This window comes from Mycetomoellerius zeteki, unplaced genomic scaffold, assembly GCF_001594055.1.
Source record: "Mycetomoellerius zeteki isolate Tzet28-1 unplaced genomic scaffold, Tzet1.0 scaffold323, whole genome shotgun sequence".
NCBI classification, from domain to species: Eukaryota; Metazoa; Arthropoda; class Insecta; order Hymenoptera; family Formicidae; genus Mycetomoellerius; species Mycetomoellerius zeteki.
Window position 1 is genome coordinate 516865 of NW_017257309.1, and position 18185 is coordinate 535049.

Genomic DNA, 18185 nt, shown 5'->3' on the forward strand with positions numbered 1-18185 from the left:
TTTTGGACACATCTGGCTTATTATCAGTATTTACTAGCAATAATATTCTTTCTATTTAATTATTTATATTATATTTCAATCACATATCTTATACTATTAATTTCCAGATAAAATCGATTAATGAACAGTTTCAGTGCGTAGATTTGCAGAACTATAATAATAACAAAGCTATTATGAACATAAAGGCATTAATCAGAAATGTTTTAAAACGATTTGATCCATCTATATTATTAATGATAGGTGGTAAAGGTAGAATATATAAATTACAAAGCAAAAGCGTTATAAATTATTTAAAGACCGAACATTGCAATTAACATCATACTTCTGATTTTCGGATACTAATGCATTATGAGATCAAACAACAGATTAATTCCTTAATTATTAATAATATCAACTAATATTCATTATTTCAAAGTACAAAGAGAGAGAGAGAGAGAGAGAGAGAGAAAGTACTGAGAAATGTTAAAATATATTGTTCTAATATTATTCTTTTAAAATCTGTAAAAAAATGTTATTTTATTTTATAACATTGAGTATTCATACTTTATACGCATTATATTTAGTTTAATTAAAAGCTCAAAAATTTTTTAATCATACTTGGATATTAATGAAAAATATGCGCATAGTGTTTAAAAAACATTATGACTTTCATATACTTTATTTATATTTTATTTCTATATTACGTGACGTTGCGTTTAAAATGTTATATAAGGACAAAATTTTGTTTATTCATTTTCATTTTTTTTATCTTACAGATATTTATATTTTTGAAACTTTATTAATAATTTTATCATGCACACACAGAGACAAACATTTTACTGTTTATATATATATATATATATTTAAATTTTTACCTAAACTCGTCTATTTACTTTGTATGTATAAAACTATACATAATAAACAAAGATATAAATAAATAAACTTAAGAATTTTTATATGGATATAGTAATTAATTTACATTTGTGTATATTTATCAGGCTAAAAAAATTATATAAACATGTAAACGTATCATATAATTGCGTAATGAATACTGTTTCAATCACAACTATTTTTATATAAATATAGACGAATTTATTTTAAAATTATTCTTACCATACTATATTTTGAATATTGCATTTTAGTTTAACATTTGTATAAATGTAAAGAAGATATTTTTAAGAACACAGTGGTAATAGTTGCTAGAAATGTGTATCATATTTCACTATTTTCACTATATAAAATGCCATCACAAAAAATATATATTATTTTCTTTTTTTATGCGATTTAATCTCTACTGTATAAACAAACGATTTCTTATTATAAATTGATTTTTTCAAATAGAATCAATAAGTATTGTGTGTATGTGTGTGGGGGGGATGTAACAAATCTTAATCAAACTCAGGTATATCATCAAAAGAATAGCCAGGTACTTTTTGATACGCTAAGATAGCTACCCTCATATGATAAGCTCCCGGTATGAACATCAAGGCCCCTAAAATTATCACTGGCCATATCCGATCTGAATACTACAATGTAACAGAATTTTTATGTAATATATAAAAATATATGTAATTTCAACAAGTACTAGAATAATCAGTTAATATATCCAGTGTTGTGTGTGTATAATATACGTAGGTATAAGTACTTAGGTACTTTAGCAATACCTAAGCGCCAATTCCTAGATCCTTATAGGCGATACCTGTACGTGTATTTGAGTACTTTTTTGTATGGTACCTTTCAAGTTTAGATACTATGATATTGTGATCTTCTCTCTCTCTTAATTGGATCGGAAGTCTATCTAGGGGCTCTAAAGAAGTTCAAATACACACATAGGTATAAGATTTATTTATCTATACCAACGACATATAAACAAAACCAAACACTCCCATATTTTTCAGTAAGTTTTTTTAGTAAAGGATGAAGTCAGAAATTGATAGTTTAAATTAGGGATGTACCGGATATCTGTAAAATATCAGATATCCGATATTATCTGGTATTTTTTAACTATCTGATCGGATAGCCGGATATCATTAGTGTCCGGTAATATATATCCGGCTGAAAATTTATATTGAAAGTTTGCGTTATTAATGCAGAATTTTATTCTTTTCAACTGAACTTCTTGCGCGGTTCATCTTTCCTCTTTTTTTTGGGAAGATAAAAAAATTATTATATAGCTATATATTTTTCCCTTGCTTTTTTTGGAAGCCTTTTCCAGATATCTGACCGGATATCCGGTGTCACATTTTCGAATATCCGATATCTGATATCCGGTAATTTCGATACATCCCTAGTTTAAATGATTGTCCGTGACTGTTGAAGTTCTATGCTTTCTTTAAAGATAGAAGGAGATACAATGGAACGACAGACTCTGTCATCTTCCAGCTTTAAGTGAACAAAATGCTTAGTCTATGCTCTATGTTATATATGTCGTTGATCTATACATTATGTCATATTATAAACTAATTTTAACCCCCAAAAGGAATCGACTTTTCAATGTTTAATTTGAAAAACTACTGGATTTTAAAAGAGCATGACAACTCTGATGGAAATTTTTTCCTAAATTATAATAAATAATGATGAAATATTATTGAAATTGTAATGAAAAATGATGAAATATCATCGAAATTTACTGAATTTCATACTGAAATCTCTATCAATTGACCCAATTTTCAGTATTATTTCATTAAAATTTCATTAACGATTCAATCTGAATCATTAAGATTACAGTAAAAATCATTGAACACGAGGACTATAATGACGTATTATTTAGCAAAAATTTTCTACGTTCGACGTCGAAAATTTTTTGAGAGTACTGAGTAGTTCTGATTAGAGTTCTGGACAGTTCTCGACGAGTTCTGTCGAAAAGTATCAGGGCTCAAAGCGATTGGACCAACGGTTTTCGAGATGCGCTACATGAGAAGGGGCATCGAAAATTTTTTGAGAGTACTGAGTAGTTCTGATTAGAATTCTGAACAGTTCTCGACGAGTTCTGTCAAAAAGTATTAGGGTTTAAAGCGATTGGATGGCTACATAAAGAGATACGTGTTTTTTCAATCAATTTTTCAAATTTCGTTTTAAGTACATATCTCTTTTATTTTTGGTTCTGTATTGGTTTTAATCGCTGAGGACTCTTCAATATAGATAGAATGACAATTAACATGTGACAGAACTACTCTGTATAAAAAATTTTTTTTTTTTTAAATTTTTTATTTTCTTTTTTATAAATTTTGTTACGTGTCTAAATTGTTTTTTATTTATCAAAAATTCTAGGTATTCACAAAATAGAGCTATTAAGCTACTCAGAACTATTTTATCTCGAATTTCGATATGAATTAAGTTAGCACCCCATTTTTTTTATAATTATTTAAAAATTGTTATTAAGCAAATCTCGCTTTAAAAAATACAGAAAACTCTTCGTCAAAAAGAAGCAGAATTCTAATCAGAATTATTATATCTAAAAATTGATTTTTCAAAAATTTTTAATTTTCTTTTTATTTTCCAAAATTTTTTTTGTACGTCAGGAACTCTAGATATTCACAAAATGAAGCTATTGAGCCGCTCAGAACTATTCGATCTCGATTTTCGATAAGAAGCACCCCATTTTTAAAAAAATATTAAAAAAAATAGTTATTAAGCGGAACTCTTGTTATGAATTATATAGAACTCTTCGTCTCTTTAAAAGGGAACTCTAACCAGAACTCCTGAGTACTATAGTTGGGGTGCTAACTTCACACACCCTCTAATTTTAGACAATGAAACCGATAGCGGGTAGCTCTAGACATACTTGTTAACGATGACTTAAGCATTCTTTACCTTTACAAACGTCACAATAGTAATAAATATTTGATCTATATATATCAACGCAAGCTTCATAACCTTTGCGTTTAGAACATTGAATTCAGTCTTCTTCAAAGATTTTTTCACATTGTATTCTATGTCTTTATCACCATCTAAATGGGAGAGTATTTGAATATTTCTTTCCGTTTTTAGCTTTTTACCTTTAGTGGCTTTATTTTTCGCTACAGGATCATTCTTGTATAGAGAAGATGTTAAAATCTCACTTTTTTGTGTTTTTAGTGAGCGTGTTAGACGCTCTTTAGACGCTTTTTAAACGCATCAGGAAAAAGTGACAACTGTTTCAACAAATCGTCTATGCTGTTTGAAAATGAATCAGTATATTATCACTGACTTCAATGCTACACTTATAACTGAAATATCAGCGAATATTTACTATTTTTGAAGTCAGTGATAATACACTGATTCATTTTTACAGAATATAATTAGAAAAGTGTCCGAGGGTATCGACAAGACTTGCGTTCGAGGCTATCCTATAACTTAGATTCTGTTTTAATTAATAACCTTTAAAGTATAAACTAGAATCAAATATTTTTACAATCGTAAAGTATATGTAATGATCAATAATACAATCAATAAGTTAAGTCGTAATACATATGTTTTATATGTGAAAACCTTCTACGAAGTTTAATAAGAGCGGACGGAAAATTGGCGGTAATATATCTCATAAAGAATTTTTAATTCGTTCAGCGTTCACGCCGCTATTGAATTGCATTTACTTCTACGCATTGTGGACGCATTTCGACATGATGCTTTATTTTTGCTTTTAGCTCAATTGCTGAGAAATTCAAATGTCCGGAGATACTCGCCGTACGGAGCTACCCGAACTTTCCCTAGTTCTATTTAGTGCTCACAACGCTCACAAGCATTTTTGTCCTTATGTAATATGTGATAAACAACAAGGATGAAATGATTCCACGAGCGTTGCGAGTGTCAAGTGAAACGCATCCTATGCTATAACTAAGCAATTTTTTAAAAATGTATTTATACCTGTAATCAAATATTTTTCCCATACAGTACTTATATTTATATCTAGGTATTTCAAAAGGTACCTGTTATATACACAACACTGAATATATCTTTAAATCTATTAGAGCATGCTATATTAGGTAAAACATATTTGCATACTTGCTTAAAATTATTATGTAAAATATAATGCACAAACCAAAAGAATAAATGGTAATTTTTATATAATTTATAACAATAAAATAAATCTTACTTTTGAATCAATGTGTCCACTCACAATCAAGCTTCCTATAATGAGCATAATAGTGCCTCCAATGAATAGGAGAACTGCTAACGTAATAGCCTTCCATGGTATTTTTACTGGTGGGCTAACAAACTAAAAATAACAAATATTTTCTTATTTGATTGTACAAAATATAATTTTAAATATAACATTACTAGAAGGATTAATGAAATAATAAAAAAAATTAAATAATAAATTCTTAAGCACAATGAAAATAAATAGTATTTTATAATTAAATGTCTGAATCATTATATTGTTTTTTTTACTTACTTGTGAATCAAAGAAATCATTATTGGTTTCTGTAAGCTGTGTGTAATCCACGTTGTCAAATTGTCTGTCACTTCGAACTTTTTTCCTGCACATAGTCACTTTATGGATATAGTCTGAAAAACAAAACAAAATTTCTATTTAAAAAAAATATTTTCTTGCTTTTTTATACAGGATGTCTTATTTTAATGTCCCACCCCAAATAATTTTATTTTTGATCTTAAAAAAAAATGTTTCAGACAAAAGTTGTATGGCTTTGAGGGGAACATAAGAGAAGAAGGGGGGGGGTGTCGTTAGTTTGACCTTGAATAGTTGCTTGAATGTCACGTGAAGGTTACCTTCAATTTCTTAAACGGAGGGAATCCCCTACTTTTTATTGCACACCGAATCGTGCCTTTATCTTGCTTTGACCGGCCGGATTAATTTAACAAATACTTAACGAAAAGGTACTTAACTTAATTTTAATGTTTTGGAAAGAATTCGAGATGATCTACAAGAATGTGCAATAAAAAGTAGATAGATTCCGTTTAAGAAATTGAATCTTATATTCTCTCTCTCTCCCCTCAAAGTCATACAACTTTTATCTGAAACATTTTTTCTAAGATCAAAAATAAAGTTATTTGGGGTGGAACATTAAAATGGAACATCCTGTATAGAGGAAAGGTATTGAGAGATACGAGCTCATTTTAGATAAATTCTGGAAATGTATAGGCAGAATTAAAAAAAATAATAGGTCATTTTAAAGGGAATTTAATAAGCTTTAAGATACTGTTATGTAAAATTTAATTCAAATACTATTTTTGCTGAAAATTAAAAAAATGTAAAAAGTGAGCAAATCACAAAGTAAAAAAATTGTGCTCATACATGATATGAGATCTCGAGAAATCGATAATAAAGCACAAAGTACATCAGTATTGCAATTAAAAAACTTTATTTAATATTTCTAAAATGCAAACAAACAACCAATGTGCGCGCAAAATGAGCATGCGATACATTGTACCCAGGACTCGTCTTCAGGTAGTTGGAACCAAGCATCGCAGAAACAGGCACTCGATGTTCATTCCGGTTATTCTTTTTATTATTGTACAATAACGTTCATACTTCAGCAACAATCGTTAGGCCCTGCGCACAATAGAGGAAATATTAGGAACAGGAATAGATATTAAGATTTTAACCTATCAAATACCAGTTACACCGGAATACACGGTTTCTGATAGGTTGAAATCTTAATATCTATTCCTGTTCCTAACATTTCCTCCATTATGCGCAGGGCCTTACTCGAACATAGGAGCATAGATTACTTCGTATTAGAAATACCTTGAGTATCTCATATTACGAGTTCCATGCCTTACGGTTTTACGGAAAAAACTGGGATTTTTACTCTTATTATATTTATAACAAATTACCAGATTAAAATAATAACTTGATTAAATGATTCATAGGTAAATCAATGTCTGAAGATCATATAAAAACAAAATGTATATCACAAAACAATAATAACGGCATTTAAGAGCCGCTAGACGACAAGAGATCAGGTGATGCATATACGGTTCGCGGTGCTGCAAAGGGTTAAGAATACAAATTATTTTCTATATAATTTTTGTTTTTATAGTAGAAAATTTGTTTTTAAAGTAGAGAATTTGTGTTTTAAAGCAGAGAATTAGTGCTTTTAAAGCATACAAATACTTGACTAAATTCTCTGCTGTAAAAATAAAAATTAAATAGAAAATAATTTATGCAGAGAACGCTTTTAAAGCAAAGAATTTGTGCAATCCTCTATGCCGTCGATGTGACAGATTTCCTGAGTATCCGTCAACTTAAACAATTAATATCAAGGTCCGCGGGACAGAGCGACATTTTTTTGTCAAATTTGTCTATTTCGTGCAAAAACGCGTCGAATGAGACCAATGGTGCGGTCCCATGATGCGGAATTAACGCAATGAGGAATTGGCGGAACGCTCGTGATTGGTTTAGAAAAGACATCGGCGGAGCGCAATTGACGGAATGCTTGCGATTGGATGAACATCGTTCCGTCAATTCCGCATTGCGTATACGTTCCGCACCATGGAACCGCGCCATAAGGGTGCCGTGTTACATACAGCCAGTGTTACCAGATCTGAGCCGCGCAACGCCACGCACACAAAAGCCGGGCGATATACGTGTGCGCTCGACGTTTCGGCTACCTTCGGGCGCAGTAGGAGCAACTCCCTCTCGCTGTACGATTTTCGCTCGCCCAAAAACGTCTACGTTTCATTTTATCACACGATAATGCTATATACAATAAATAATTATATATGTATATGTAATAAAACACGAAACCTCCGCGATAACAGCCGTTCACGAACAGTTCACGAATTATCATGTATTACATTATTTTTACACTCGATCGACCACGATCGGCGCAAACTAACGGAATACTACTTATAAATGTTACCAATCCGTAGAAAATAAAACTGTGATGCCTCAAGGGTTTTTACTGTTACCCCCTCTTTTTTTATGAAAATTATCGTGTAACCCATGCGAAACGACTGGCTACGTTTACATCGTGCGCTTAGTCTGCGACCTATACGATAGATGTCTTTGTTTAACTTACAGGATAAACAAGGACATTTATTGTATAGGCCGCGGACTAAGCATATGGTGTAAACGTAGCCACTTTCACCTCACCCCCTTCCCTGCTACGGGGACGTATGACTTTCCAAAGAAATATACAGAAATATGGTCAATCTCGAAAAGTCGTGCGCTCCTTAGCAGGGGGAGGTGGGGTGGGAGTCGGCTTCGCGTGGAAAGTCGTAAAATATACTTTAAAGCAGGAAATTTCTATTTCATATGGTAGAAAGGAGACATCATTTTTCAAACTTTTTTGTTAATAACTTTTCAACGAAGAACGACCGCCAACTAAAACCTGTCAGAGGTCACTCAGAGTCATGACCTTGACAACATATATCAAGGTCAAGATCATCGAAGCTACTTCCGTTGTTGTCAATATTAACACATTCTCGCTTGCATATGCTAATCGAGTAATGTTATCATGCTCTTTGAAAGAAACAAATATATGTTTAGCTGTACTTTCTGAAAATAAGTTACGTTGATAGGTCTCACAATCTTGTGGAATGACTATTTTTTTAAAATATATTTCCTGCAACGTATGCCAATATTTGACTATTTTCTGTGAGCAATTCATCCTTATTATTTCTTAAATTTATGTCATTTAAAGTTAATGGAATATCATTTTCTTCCAGCGAGCATTCATTGTTATTATCAACATGAGCTGTTGTCAAAAACGTACATAAATTGTCTAATGGCTGGCAACTATATCATCTTTGCAATTGCCATTATTTATTGGTAAAACAAAATTATTTAATACAGATGTTTTTAATGCTGCGATGAATTGATGACACGTCAGATTTGTATATGTGCTGTGCCATGTTGCCTGATCATATAAAAAAGTTTTTCCACAGGATTTTGATTTAATGATCACAAAGGTAAGAAGTTAAATCCGATATCGTACAAGAATTCCCACAATTCTTTTATGGATTGGATTGTGGTAATCCAGCCATTAATAAATGAGTATTGATTAGTGACATCTTTACCACGTTTGTCAATCAAACGTCATTGCGATAGTTCTTCGAGCATTGATTTCCATAACGTGAAATGTGGAGAATCTTTAGTGAAAGCACACGCGTATTTTTTGTTACTCTGAAGTTTTAAGCATGAACTGTTTAATGAATCAAACAAATCATTAATTTTTTGTGCAAATTCAGTGTATAAAGAAGCAGCTGGCATAGTTTGTGCCGCAACAAAATTTTCGATCGCTGCAGTAACAGAATTGCTAAGCTGTCTAGCAACTATCTTAACTTTCATTTTTACATACGAATCTTGAAATTTAAAATGTTCACTTTTACGTTTTAGTAATGTCTTGAACATTCTTTTTTGATCTAAGTTAAAAGCAGTCCTTATGTCAAAATCAGTCACTTTATGTTCAGAAAACTTAATTTGACAACGAAGCATGGCATTTCTAGAATATTTTTTTTTAAATGAGGAACATCAAAAATAATAAATATTCGCGTGTTGTTAACTAAAAAGTAATACTGATTGTTGGGATTCTCAATATTCTCACTGCATAATTGAATGAGTGCTGCTCGATTCGTAGCACCTTGATCACAAATCGTTGCCATTACATTGAATTTTTCTTTTTGTAAACGCGAAATTACTATACAATTATATCTTTCAAGACCATTGGTAGAGATTGTATTTGCTGTAAAGTAATAAGCTATGACCTGTTTCCAAGACTTACGAATGCCCCTTAGCATTAGAACTAGTGCGTGGTTTACTAATTTAATAGTATAACCTACGAGGGTAGTTCGAAAAATTCTCGGCTTCACACAGAAATAACGCCATAAATATCGAACTGCTATAATTTTAGACAAGTTTGATCCTTCACAGTGTTATTGTTAAAATTTCAGATAGATGCGTTCATTATGCGTTTTTTTTTTACACATTATGTGTTTAATCGTGTAATGCTAGGTTCCGATTCCCACTCGAGTGTCACTCAGATATCACTCTATCCTTGTTGTTTACCGAACGTTAAGAATAACATGACACTCGGGGAGCATCCGGGTGGGAATCCGAACACGTCCTAAAGCAACCAACGTTTGGTTCCATCATGGAACAACATATTCGCTTAAATTTCTTCAATTACAGAAATGTGAGCGGGTGCATTGTCATGAAAAAATCAAAAGTTGGCTGCTTTACATGACCGAAATAAAGAAACTAATGAACACATCTGTCCGAAATTTTAACAGTAATCCTGTAAAGGATCAAACTTGTTTAAAATTATAGCAGTTTGATATTTGTAGCGTTATTTCTGTGTCAGGCCGAGAACTCTTCGAACTACCCTCGTAAGTGTCCTAAATCTTCAAATCCAGAAATCTGTTACTTATTGACATCGTAATAAAATCCAGTACTTAACGACATCTCGTCAAACATCAATGCATAGCAACGATCTAATGGGTGCTTTTTTTGTATCCTTGCTCTTAAATTTTCTAGAACTGTTTCATTTAAACCAGTCTTAAAAGGAATTTTTGAAAGCATTTGTTTCAACAATCTAGTAGAAGGCAAATGAAAATAAGTAGTTAAATATTTATATAGCCGTGGACTGCGTTTATACATTGACAGTGCTACAGTTTTGTCCTCAATTTTATTGTCCATCGTTTTCCAGTGAGCTTTCTGTTAGCATTTCTAATTTGAGATTCTATGAAATTTTTTGTTACTGTGTTTAAAGATTCATCAATCAATTGAAATTTCTTTCAATCACATAAATCTTTTATAGTTGCAACATGTTGTTTCTCATTTCTTAAAAGCCTTCGCAATTTAGACAATTTGCTCATTGTGTCACAATGTATTTTGTACATTTTTGTTTAGTTGGCGATAAACTATTACTCTTCAAATATTCTTCCGAAAGAACAGTTTTATTATTCATTTCGTTATCGATTAGAAATTGAATGTCTTTATCTGAAACAAGTATTCCTATATCATTATCACGATCACTTGAGGTTGTACTTTGTGTAGCTATATAGCAAAATCAAAAGTAATTAGTAATGGGTAACTAGTGTTATAAGATGTTTGGGAAGTATAAAAAGAAATATCATGAGTTGAAAAAATAACTTCGTTGTAATTTACATTAACACTTAAAGAAACTTCACATTCCGCATTGCTATTTGTGTGTGTGTCAGAGGAGTCTTGCATTGAGGAATCTCGTATCGAGTACTTTCATGTTCATTATTCGAAGATATGTCAGATTGTGTAATTGAGGATACACAACTTTTCGCATTTTCAAGAGAAATTGCGTTCTAATTCAGTTTATGCTTCGACATATTCATGAAATCTTTAGGCTCAAAATAGTCTTCACAAATGCGAAAATAATCACATTTTACATCTTGACTAATATTGCAAATTCTCCTCCACTCACTTTTAAATTTAACTTCTTTAGAAAATCTATAGAAATGCTTGTTTCGAGAAGAATTATATAATGTAGGATCTAATATAGAAATATTAAGAATTATCTACAATATCAGTATAGTATGCATTTGACACTGCGGATATTTGCACGAATATTTACGCGTACCTATAAATAGAGATGCCATGCTTCGCACTTATCGTAAATAGTTATCACAATATGTGCATCACAAGACATGTATCATAGTGTATGCATCACAAGAATTTTCCTGTAGCTGGCATAGATTAACTATCCTACAACTTATACTATGTACTGTTAGCACATCACAGTCGTTTTTTTGCTACATCATGTAGTCAGAACCTTTTATATAGCTTGGTTGTTCCATGAAGCAGTTCCATGAAGTAATGTGAATACTGACATTCCTTTCGATAATGACTGAACTTTAGTTTTTCTATAAAATAAATGACAAGAGAATATTACTTCCCTTCCTTCGTTTGCAGATAAGAGGTTCATCCTTATTTTCTTATCATTTATCAAACAACAGTCGGATGAAGGATGTCATTTTCTTGCGACACAAACAAATGCAGGACTCATTCAGTTAGGCTGATAAAGTTTTTTCTCACATCTAATGGATAACTAATTTTGCTATTTATGGGAGAATATTTATCCAATATGCTTTCTGTTAGTTATTTATCTTTTAGTGTAATCCTTTTAATAATAACTAATGCTTGTGTGTGTGTTATTATATACGACTTTTACTTAGAAGATTTTATTCACACAAAGAGAACGGCAGAAACAATAACGACAAAAGCAATAACGATAAAAGCCAAAATAACAAAAGCAGTAACGTCAAAAGGCAGTGAATCAACACAAAAGACATCCGTTATAAAAGACTTCAGTAGCTAGAGCTGCTAGTGTCATTCTTTCTGAAAAAATAAATTATATAAAATTATAACACAGAATTCGTCAACTGGAATATACAAAGAACAATGTTAAAAAAAGTTGTTTTTTGCCCACTAATAGAAATATAAGAAACATAGGCTGGTCTTCATAGTCGGTTCTTATTTCAAGACTGTCTTAAATAATATCTTAAAACGCTAATGCAGCCCTCTGATTGGTTCATGATACCACAAGGCTGAACTTAAGATGATTTTGAATATAAGAACTGACTATGAATACTGGCCATAGTGAATCTTATAGATTTCAACTTGCTGAACACGATGGAGCTAATAAGTTTTCATTAAAAGTGTAGAGAAAGTCCTATTTTTCAGTGAAAATGAGGAACTTAATCTGAAAAATGATCATATTCCCCATGTTTTTAATAAAAACTTATTAAGACTATCGTGTTCAGCAGATCAAAATCTATAAGATTCATTATGTTTCATTCAGTGGGCAAAACACGGCCTTTTAAAAAAATATTCTTTATAGAATATAAACCTTCTAATTATTATTAAAATACAAACATTTGATTACCTTCTACCTGTATTTAGCATACAGGCATATGTTCCGCATACAGTAAAATAACCATACAGTAAACAACAAATTTCTGGATCAACGAATTAGTCTGAAATAAAAAATTGGCATTAATATAGCCTCTCTTTCTGTGGAAATTTTGTGTGGAAAAACTGTTAATGTGTACGAAAAACTATTAATGTCTTTCATCTGGGCAATTATGAAAAATAAAAAGTACAAATTTATTGGGTTGAGGCACCAACGAGATACTATTAAAGACCGACATCCTTATGGGAGTTTGCGTCCTTATTAATATTGAAGTAATTTAGAGTAAAAAAATTGATAATATTGTACTAATTTTATGATTTATTAGTTTAATAGACGTGTTTATTGGTATATATGCTTAAAACTCAATAATACTCGATTTTTCTTTAAAATTGTAATTTCAGTGTTATTGTTAAAAGTTTGATTATCAACAGAGATGATAACTACAGAGAAAAAATTGTAATTTTTCAGCAATATATAGGATATTATAGTGTTACAAGTATGCATATTTATTTATGGAGCATTTATGTAATAAAAAATCATGAATTTAATAATGTATTAGCTAAATATTTATGTTAATAATAGCAAATTTATATCAATTGTCGATAATATCAGCATTCTTCAATTACCTCCGGGCTCTTTTTATACCGCCAAAAATTTGTCCAGGGTTGACGGTCTTTAATAGTATCTCGTCGGTAGTTGAGGTTATGTTGCCATAAAGAAATATGAAAACAAATTAAAAGATTAATCATAATAAATTAAATCAGTTTATTGTACATACCATTTGTAAGGTATCGCTTAATTGTTTAATCACTTATTCGATATTTTAAAAAGCGATTTAAATGGAAACGTTTACGTACTCATACGTTTGGTACGTTATCGGTTATTCTGCAGAAATGGCGGAAATTACGTAGATGCCATGACATTTTCTGATAGTCACTTCGATAATTATTTAGAATACTCCCCCCACTTAAAATCTTAATAAAAATATATTCGACGCGTTTTCATTTACTCAAAACGAAAGAATCTGACAGAAAAACGCGGCGGTCGACCTCATGAGGATCCTGTCCCATGGGCATGGAAAACGGAATCGGAACACGGAATGGTGAAACATCGGAAAAGTGAAGTGGTAGGGCTAACCAATCAGCATCGTTCCGTTCCGATTTTAGGCCGGTATTCATAGTCGGTTCTTATTTGAAGACAATAAGCTTACAACTCCCAACATGTTCATTGGTTACCGCGTTGCATTTTGCCGCGCGGCAAGCGTTTCCGCGTCCAGTGTGCAGGAGTCATAATATCTTAAGACGCTAATGCGGCCCTCTATTGGTTCGTGACATCTCAAGACTGAACTTAAGACGGTCTTGAATATAAGAACTGACTATGAATACCGGCCTTAAGTAGCTTGTAGGTCTATTCTGTAACTTTTTAACAATTTTACTAGCTAGGGATGCATTGCGCAGGTATTTTACATGGTGAAATGGTTGCTGCGCAACGACAATATAACGATACTGAATTGTCATCAAAAGTTACAAAATAGGTCTACTGGCTTCCCATGGGGCATATTTTTCGGAAACGGAAATTTTTTCGTACTGTCTATCACCAGTGATCACTAGCGGTTAAGAATAATATTGAAAAATTCAACTAAAAGGAGTATTGATAAGGTGGAAAATGTCATCTGTAAGTATTGTAATTACATGTATGTTAAATTATTATATAGAACGATGCTGATTAGTTGCCCCTACCACTTCACCTTTCCGATTCCGTTTTCCGTGCCATGGGACAGTACCCTCATGAGACAGCAGCTCTTAAGGCCGGAATCAGACAACGCATTGAAGATTGAGGTTGAAGATTGAAGATTGAAATTTGACCAATAAGGACAAAGAAATTTTAGCTCCTTTCATTTCGATTGGTCAAATTTGAATTTTTCAATCTTCAACCTCAATCTTCAATGTATAGTCTGATTCCGGCCTAACGGTAACTGTTACGGAATTTTGTGGGCGGTAGCCCTTAGAACATTTTTGCTGGCCAATGAGAGCGTGACTGAACTCAGCCATCTTGGGCAATTCAAATGTATATAATAAGGGAATTTGATTACATATTTTGCGGGATCTACAATAGAAGTAGCGGTCGTAGGGTTTTAAGTCGTAGAAAATTGACCAATCACAGTTGATTATTCTTCTCATATTCGACTGTGATTGGTTAATTTTGCATTTGACTTCCACATGGATAGTATCTTTATTAGGATGCATCCCGACGGAGAAAGAAATAGCGGAACAGAACAGTAACCGAAAAGAGATGGTGGGGAATTAACTAATCAGAGTAATTCTCTGTTTTAATTCTGAAAAAATTCTTAGAGTTTCACGAGAAGAAAATAAAAAATTTTTGTCTCTTGCAGTTTTTTGTAAAATTGATAGTATTTGAGAAAAAAATTATTGAAGCAATTTCGGCAATTTTTAGTAATTGATATCTTGTTAACTATTGTGAAAATTACAAAATAATACAGGACTTTTCGACTCAGTTTAGTCTGCTCTACCTGTCCACGAGCGTTATCAGGTGAATTATGGGACTGTATATGTTAGATTTTAGAATATATACTTTATTTTCGCATGTAACAACACATCAATAGCATCGTGATTAACTAAACCGTTCTTGTTTCTTTTTAATTCTTGCAGCGCCGAATGCAGCCCACTTTTTTTTCGTGAGGTTAGCAGAATAGACGATTTTTACGTTCCTTTTCCGTTCTGTAATAAATCTGTGCTATGGGGAACCCACTCGCTAAAAAGCGGAACGGAATTAAAACGGAATTACTCTGATTGATTAATCCCCCACCATCTTTTTTCCGTTACTGTTTCGTTCCGTTCTATTTCTTTCTCCGCTATTTCTTTCTCCATCGGGATGCACCTTTAATATCTTTATATTATAACTTCTACTTATTGTAATATGACATGTTGCGCTTTGAATTGTGATCTGCGAAGGCGGAGGTTAACCACTTGGTCAAACAACGAAGAGATTTCACGGCATTTCTCAACCATTTCTCAACTAAGTAGTAGGGGTATGCTCATCCTCTGTTGAACGCAGAAACTATTTCCAACATTTGCGGATTTGAATACTGTATGGAAAATTATATGACATTGCTGATGATGATTTAAAGTAAACCGAAACGTCCAAGAATTTTGTATAAACACGTAATGTAGAAAGTATTTTGAATATATTGTATGTATTGCGCTCCAAGTATTGCGCTGTGTTAATATTCTCATTGCCCTCTTATTAATATCTTATTATTATTGTTTGTTTTTTGAAAGCCCTATTAAATATATTTTGTAATATATAGGGAATATTCAATTAGGGAAGATTCATGCAAAGAAAATGAAATGATAACTACGGATAAATACTACAAAATGATAACTACGAATAAATGCTATAAAAAATATATATATATTATATATATAATATAATTAATATATGTTGTGCATAATGCATCATTTATCGTTGTTTAATATTCGGTGAATAACAAGGATAAAAGATGCATCATGCGCATCATGCGTGAAATGGAACGTAGCCAAGCATTCCTCATTGAAATCAAGAAATCATCTGAACAAAAAAATATTGTCGTAAGCTTGGTCACGCGTCTCGAACTTTCTGTCGAAAAACAAATAAAATCACTTTGCAATCACGTTGAAATAACCATGAATACAAGAAATGGGAAATTACTTTCGTAGGTGAGTACCCCCCCGTGCCGTGCATGCAGCTTTTAAGGAGTTATTCCTTGGAGACCTCAAAATCATATCTTATTTTGGGAGTTGATTACTAAAAACTACAGAGTGACCCATTTTAATCTGTCACCCCAAATATTTCCGTTCCTTTGCATTTCACGAGAAAACGTTTCAAAGTTGTATGGTTTCAAGGGGGCCATAAAATGGTACCATTGGTTTGACCTTGGATAGTCGCTTAAAGGTCACATGAAGGTCACCTTCAATTTCTTAAATTAAACCCTATTATTTCATTTTTGCACTAAAATTTCATTTTTACGTAAAAATGAAGATAAGAGGTACAATCGCCAATGGCCTTGATGGTATCAAGATTCAATGGTACCAATCACCATGGTTAAATGGTACCATTTTATGATCCTCTTGAAACCATACAACTTTTGTCTGAAACATTTTCTTGTAAAACGCAAGGGAATGGAAATATTTGGGGTGATAGATTAAAATGGGTCACCCTGTATACACAATACAAAAAATCTTTTTATATCTATTTGTTACTCTTATCTTAGTGTACAAAATGTGCAATAATTATATTCCTGGCAAATAAAATGGCGGCGCTACAGCGCGTCTTTCGAAAGCCTGCACGTGGAGGTATCCACAGTGGACAGCAGAACGGGTCCAAAGTATACTACATCAAAAATTTGATTAATTTTTTTTAATCTGCATTAAATTTACTGAATAAATACCTACTCGACAAAAAAAATATTTAAAAATGTGAAAATGGTGCATGCATGAAAAAAGAAGTTCAATTATCACGTAAAAATTCAATATAAAAATATGAATTACAAAAAAAGTATATGTTATCGCAAAAACCACAGGTATTTTTTTAGATAATTTAATTGACAATAACTGAGCCAAATTTCAAAGCATTTGCATTAATTTTGTAATAGTTCTTGTATCCATCGTTTTTGAAAACACCATTCTGAAAAAAACGCGATTAAAGTTTCAATAACAATCTTTTTTCGTCGTATTTTAAGCACATGAACGCACCGATTTTTAACCGAGAGAGAGAGAGAGAGAGAGAGAGAGAGAGAGAGAGAGAGAGAGAGAGAAAGAGAGACCAGTATAATCTATATTAAAATTGTGTGTCAACGTCATCTACAGTACAGATATGTAACTATAACGTCAAATAATGACTGAACTATTCAGGTAAATACAATAGAACAGTTCAATGGCGTGGAGGCACCGATTGCTATGCACCGCTCGCGCGACATAATCAACTGTATCTTCATTAATATTGAGAATATTATTAAAAAATAAGCAAAAAAATTTTGGATTTTTTGAAAGTTTCAAGGCTGAATAACCCCTTAATGATCGTGTACTTTTGTCCTTATAATTACGAATTGCTTTGGCTCATCTTACGCGGATCGTCAGTGCATCATGCAAAATATTTCGTTAATCACAACGTTCGCTTCGGGTGCTGTTTCATTTATGCATTTTTGTCGTATGACAAATGTGCACAAAACAGAGAAGTCCTCAGATCTCTCTATCCCATAGCCAATCAACAGGCTTGAAAAATTTATCGTACGACAAAAAGGCCACAAATGAAATATCACCCTTCGCGATAGAATTAAAAGAGAGAGAGAGAGAGAGAGAGAGAGAGAGAGAGAGAGAG

The 18185-nt window shown here is 32.2% G+C and overlaps 1 protein-coding gene across 6 annotated transcripts; it reads right to left on the minus strand.

The window, feature by feature from the left end:
* Positions 1 to 1340: 1340 nt before the first annotated feature.
* On the minus strand, positions 1341 to 13719 carry LOC108725063 (transmembrane protein 230). 6 transcript variants are annotated; one of them, XM_018451844.1, is made up of 6 exons: positions 13588 to 13719; positions 13436 to 13482; positions 12790 to 12873; positions 5354 to 5466; positions 5054 to 5176; positions 1341 to 1505 (listed from the first exon to the last, which is right to left on the minus strand). In XM_018451844.1, exons 3-6 carry the CDS (start codon positions 12800 to 12802, stop codon positions 1368 to 1370), a joined length of 387 nt encoding a protein of 128 aa, XP_018307346.1. In that variant the 5' UTR covers positions 12803 to 12873; positions 13436 to 13482; positions 13588 to 13719; the 3' UTR covers positions 1341 to 1367. The 6 variants fall into 6 exon arrangements, with proteins under 6 accessions (XP_018307346.1, XP_018307344.1, XP_018307347.1 ...); XM_018451842.1 differs by lacking the exon at positions 13436 to 13482; XM_018451845.1 differs by lacking the exon at positions 13436 to 13482 and having other exon boundaries at positions 12783 to 12873.
* Between the last annotated feature and the right edge of the window lie 4466 nt (positions 13720 to 18185).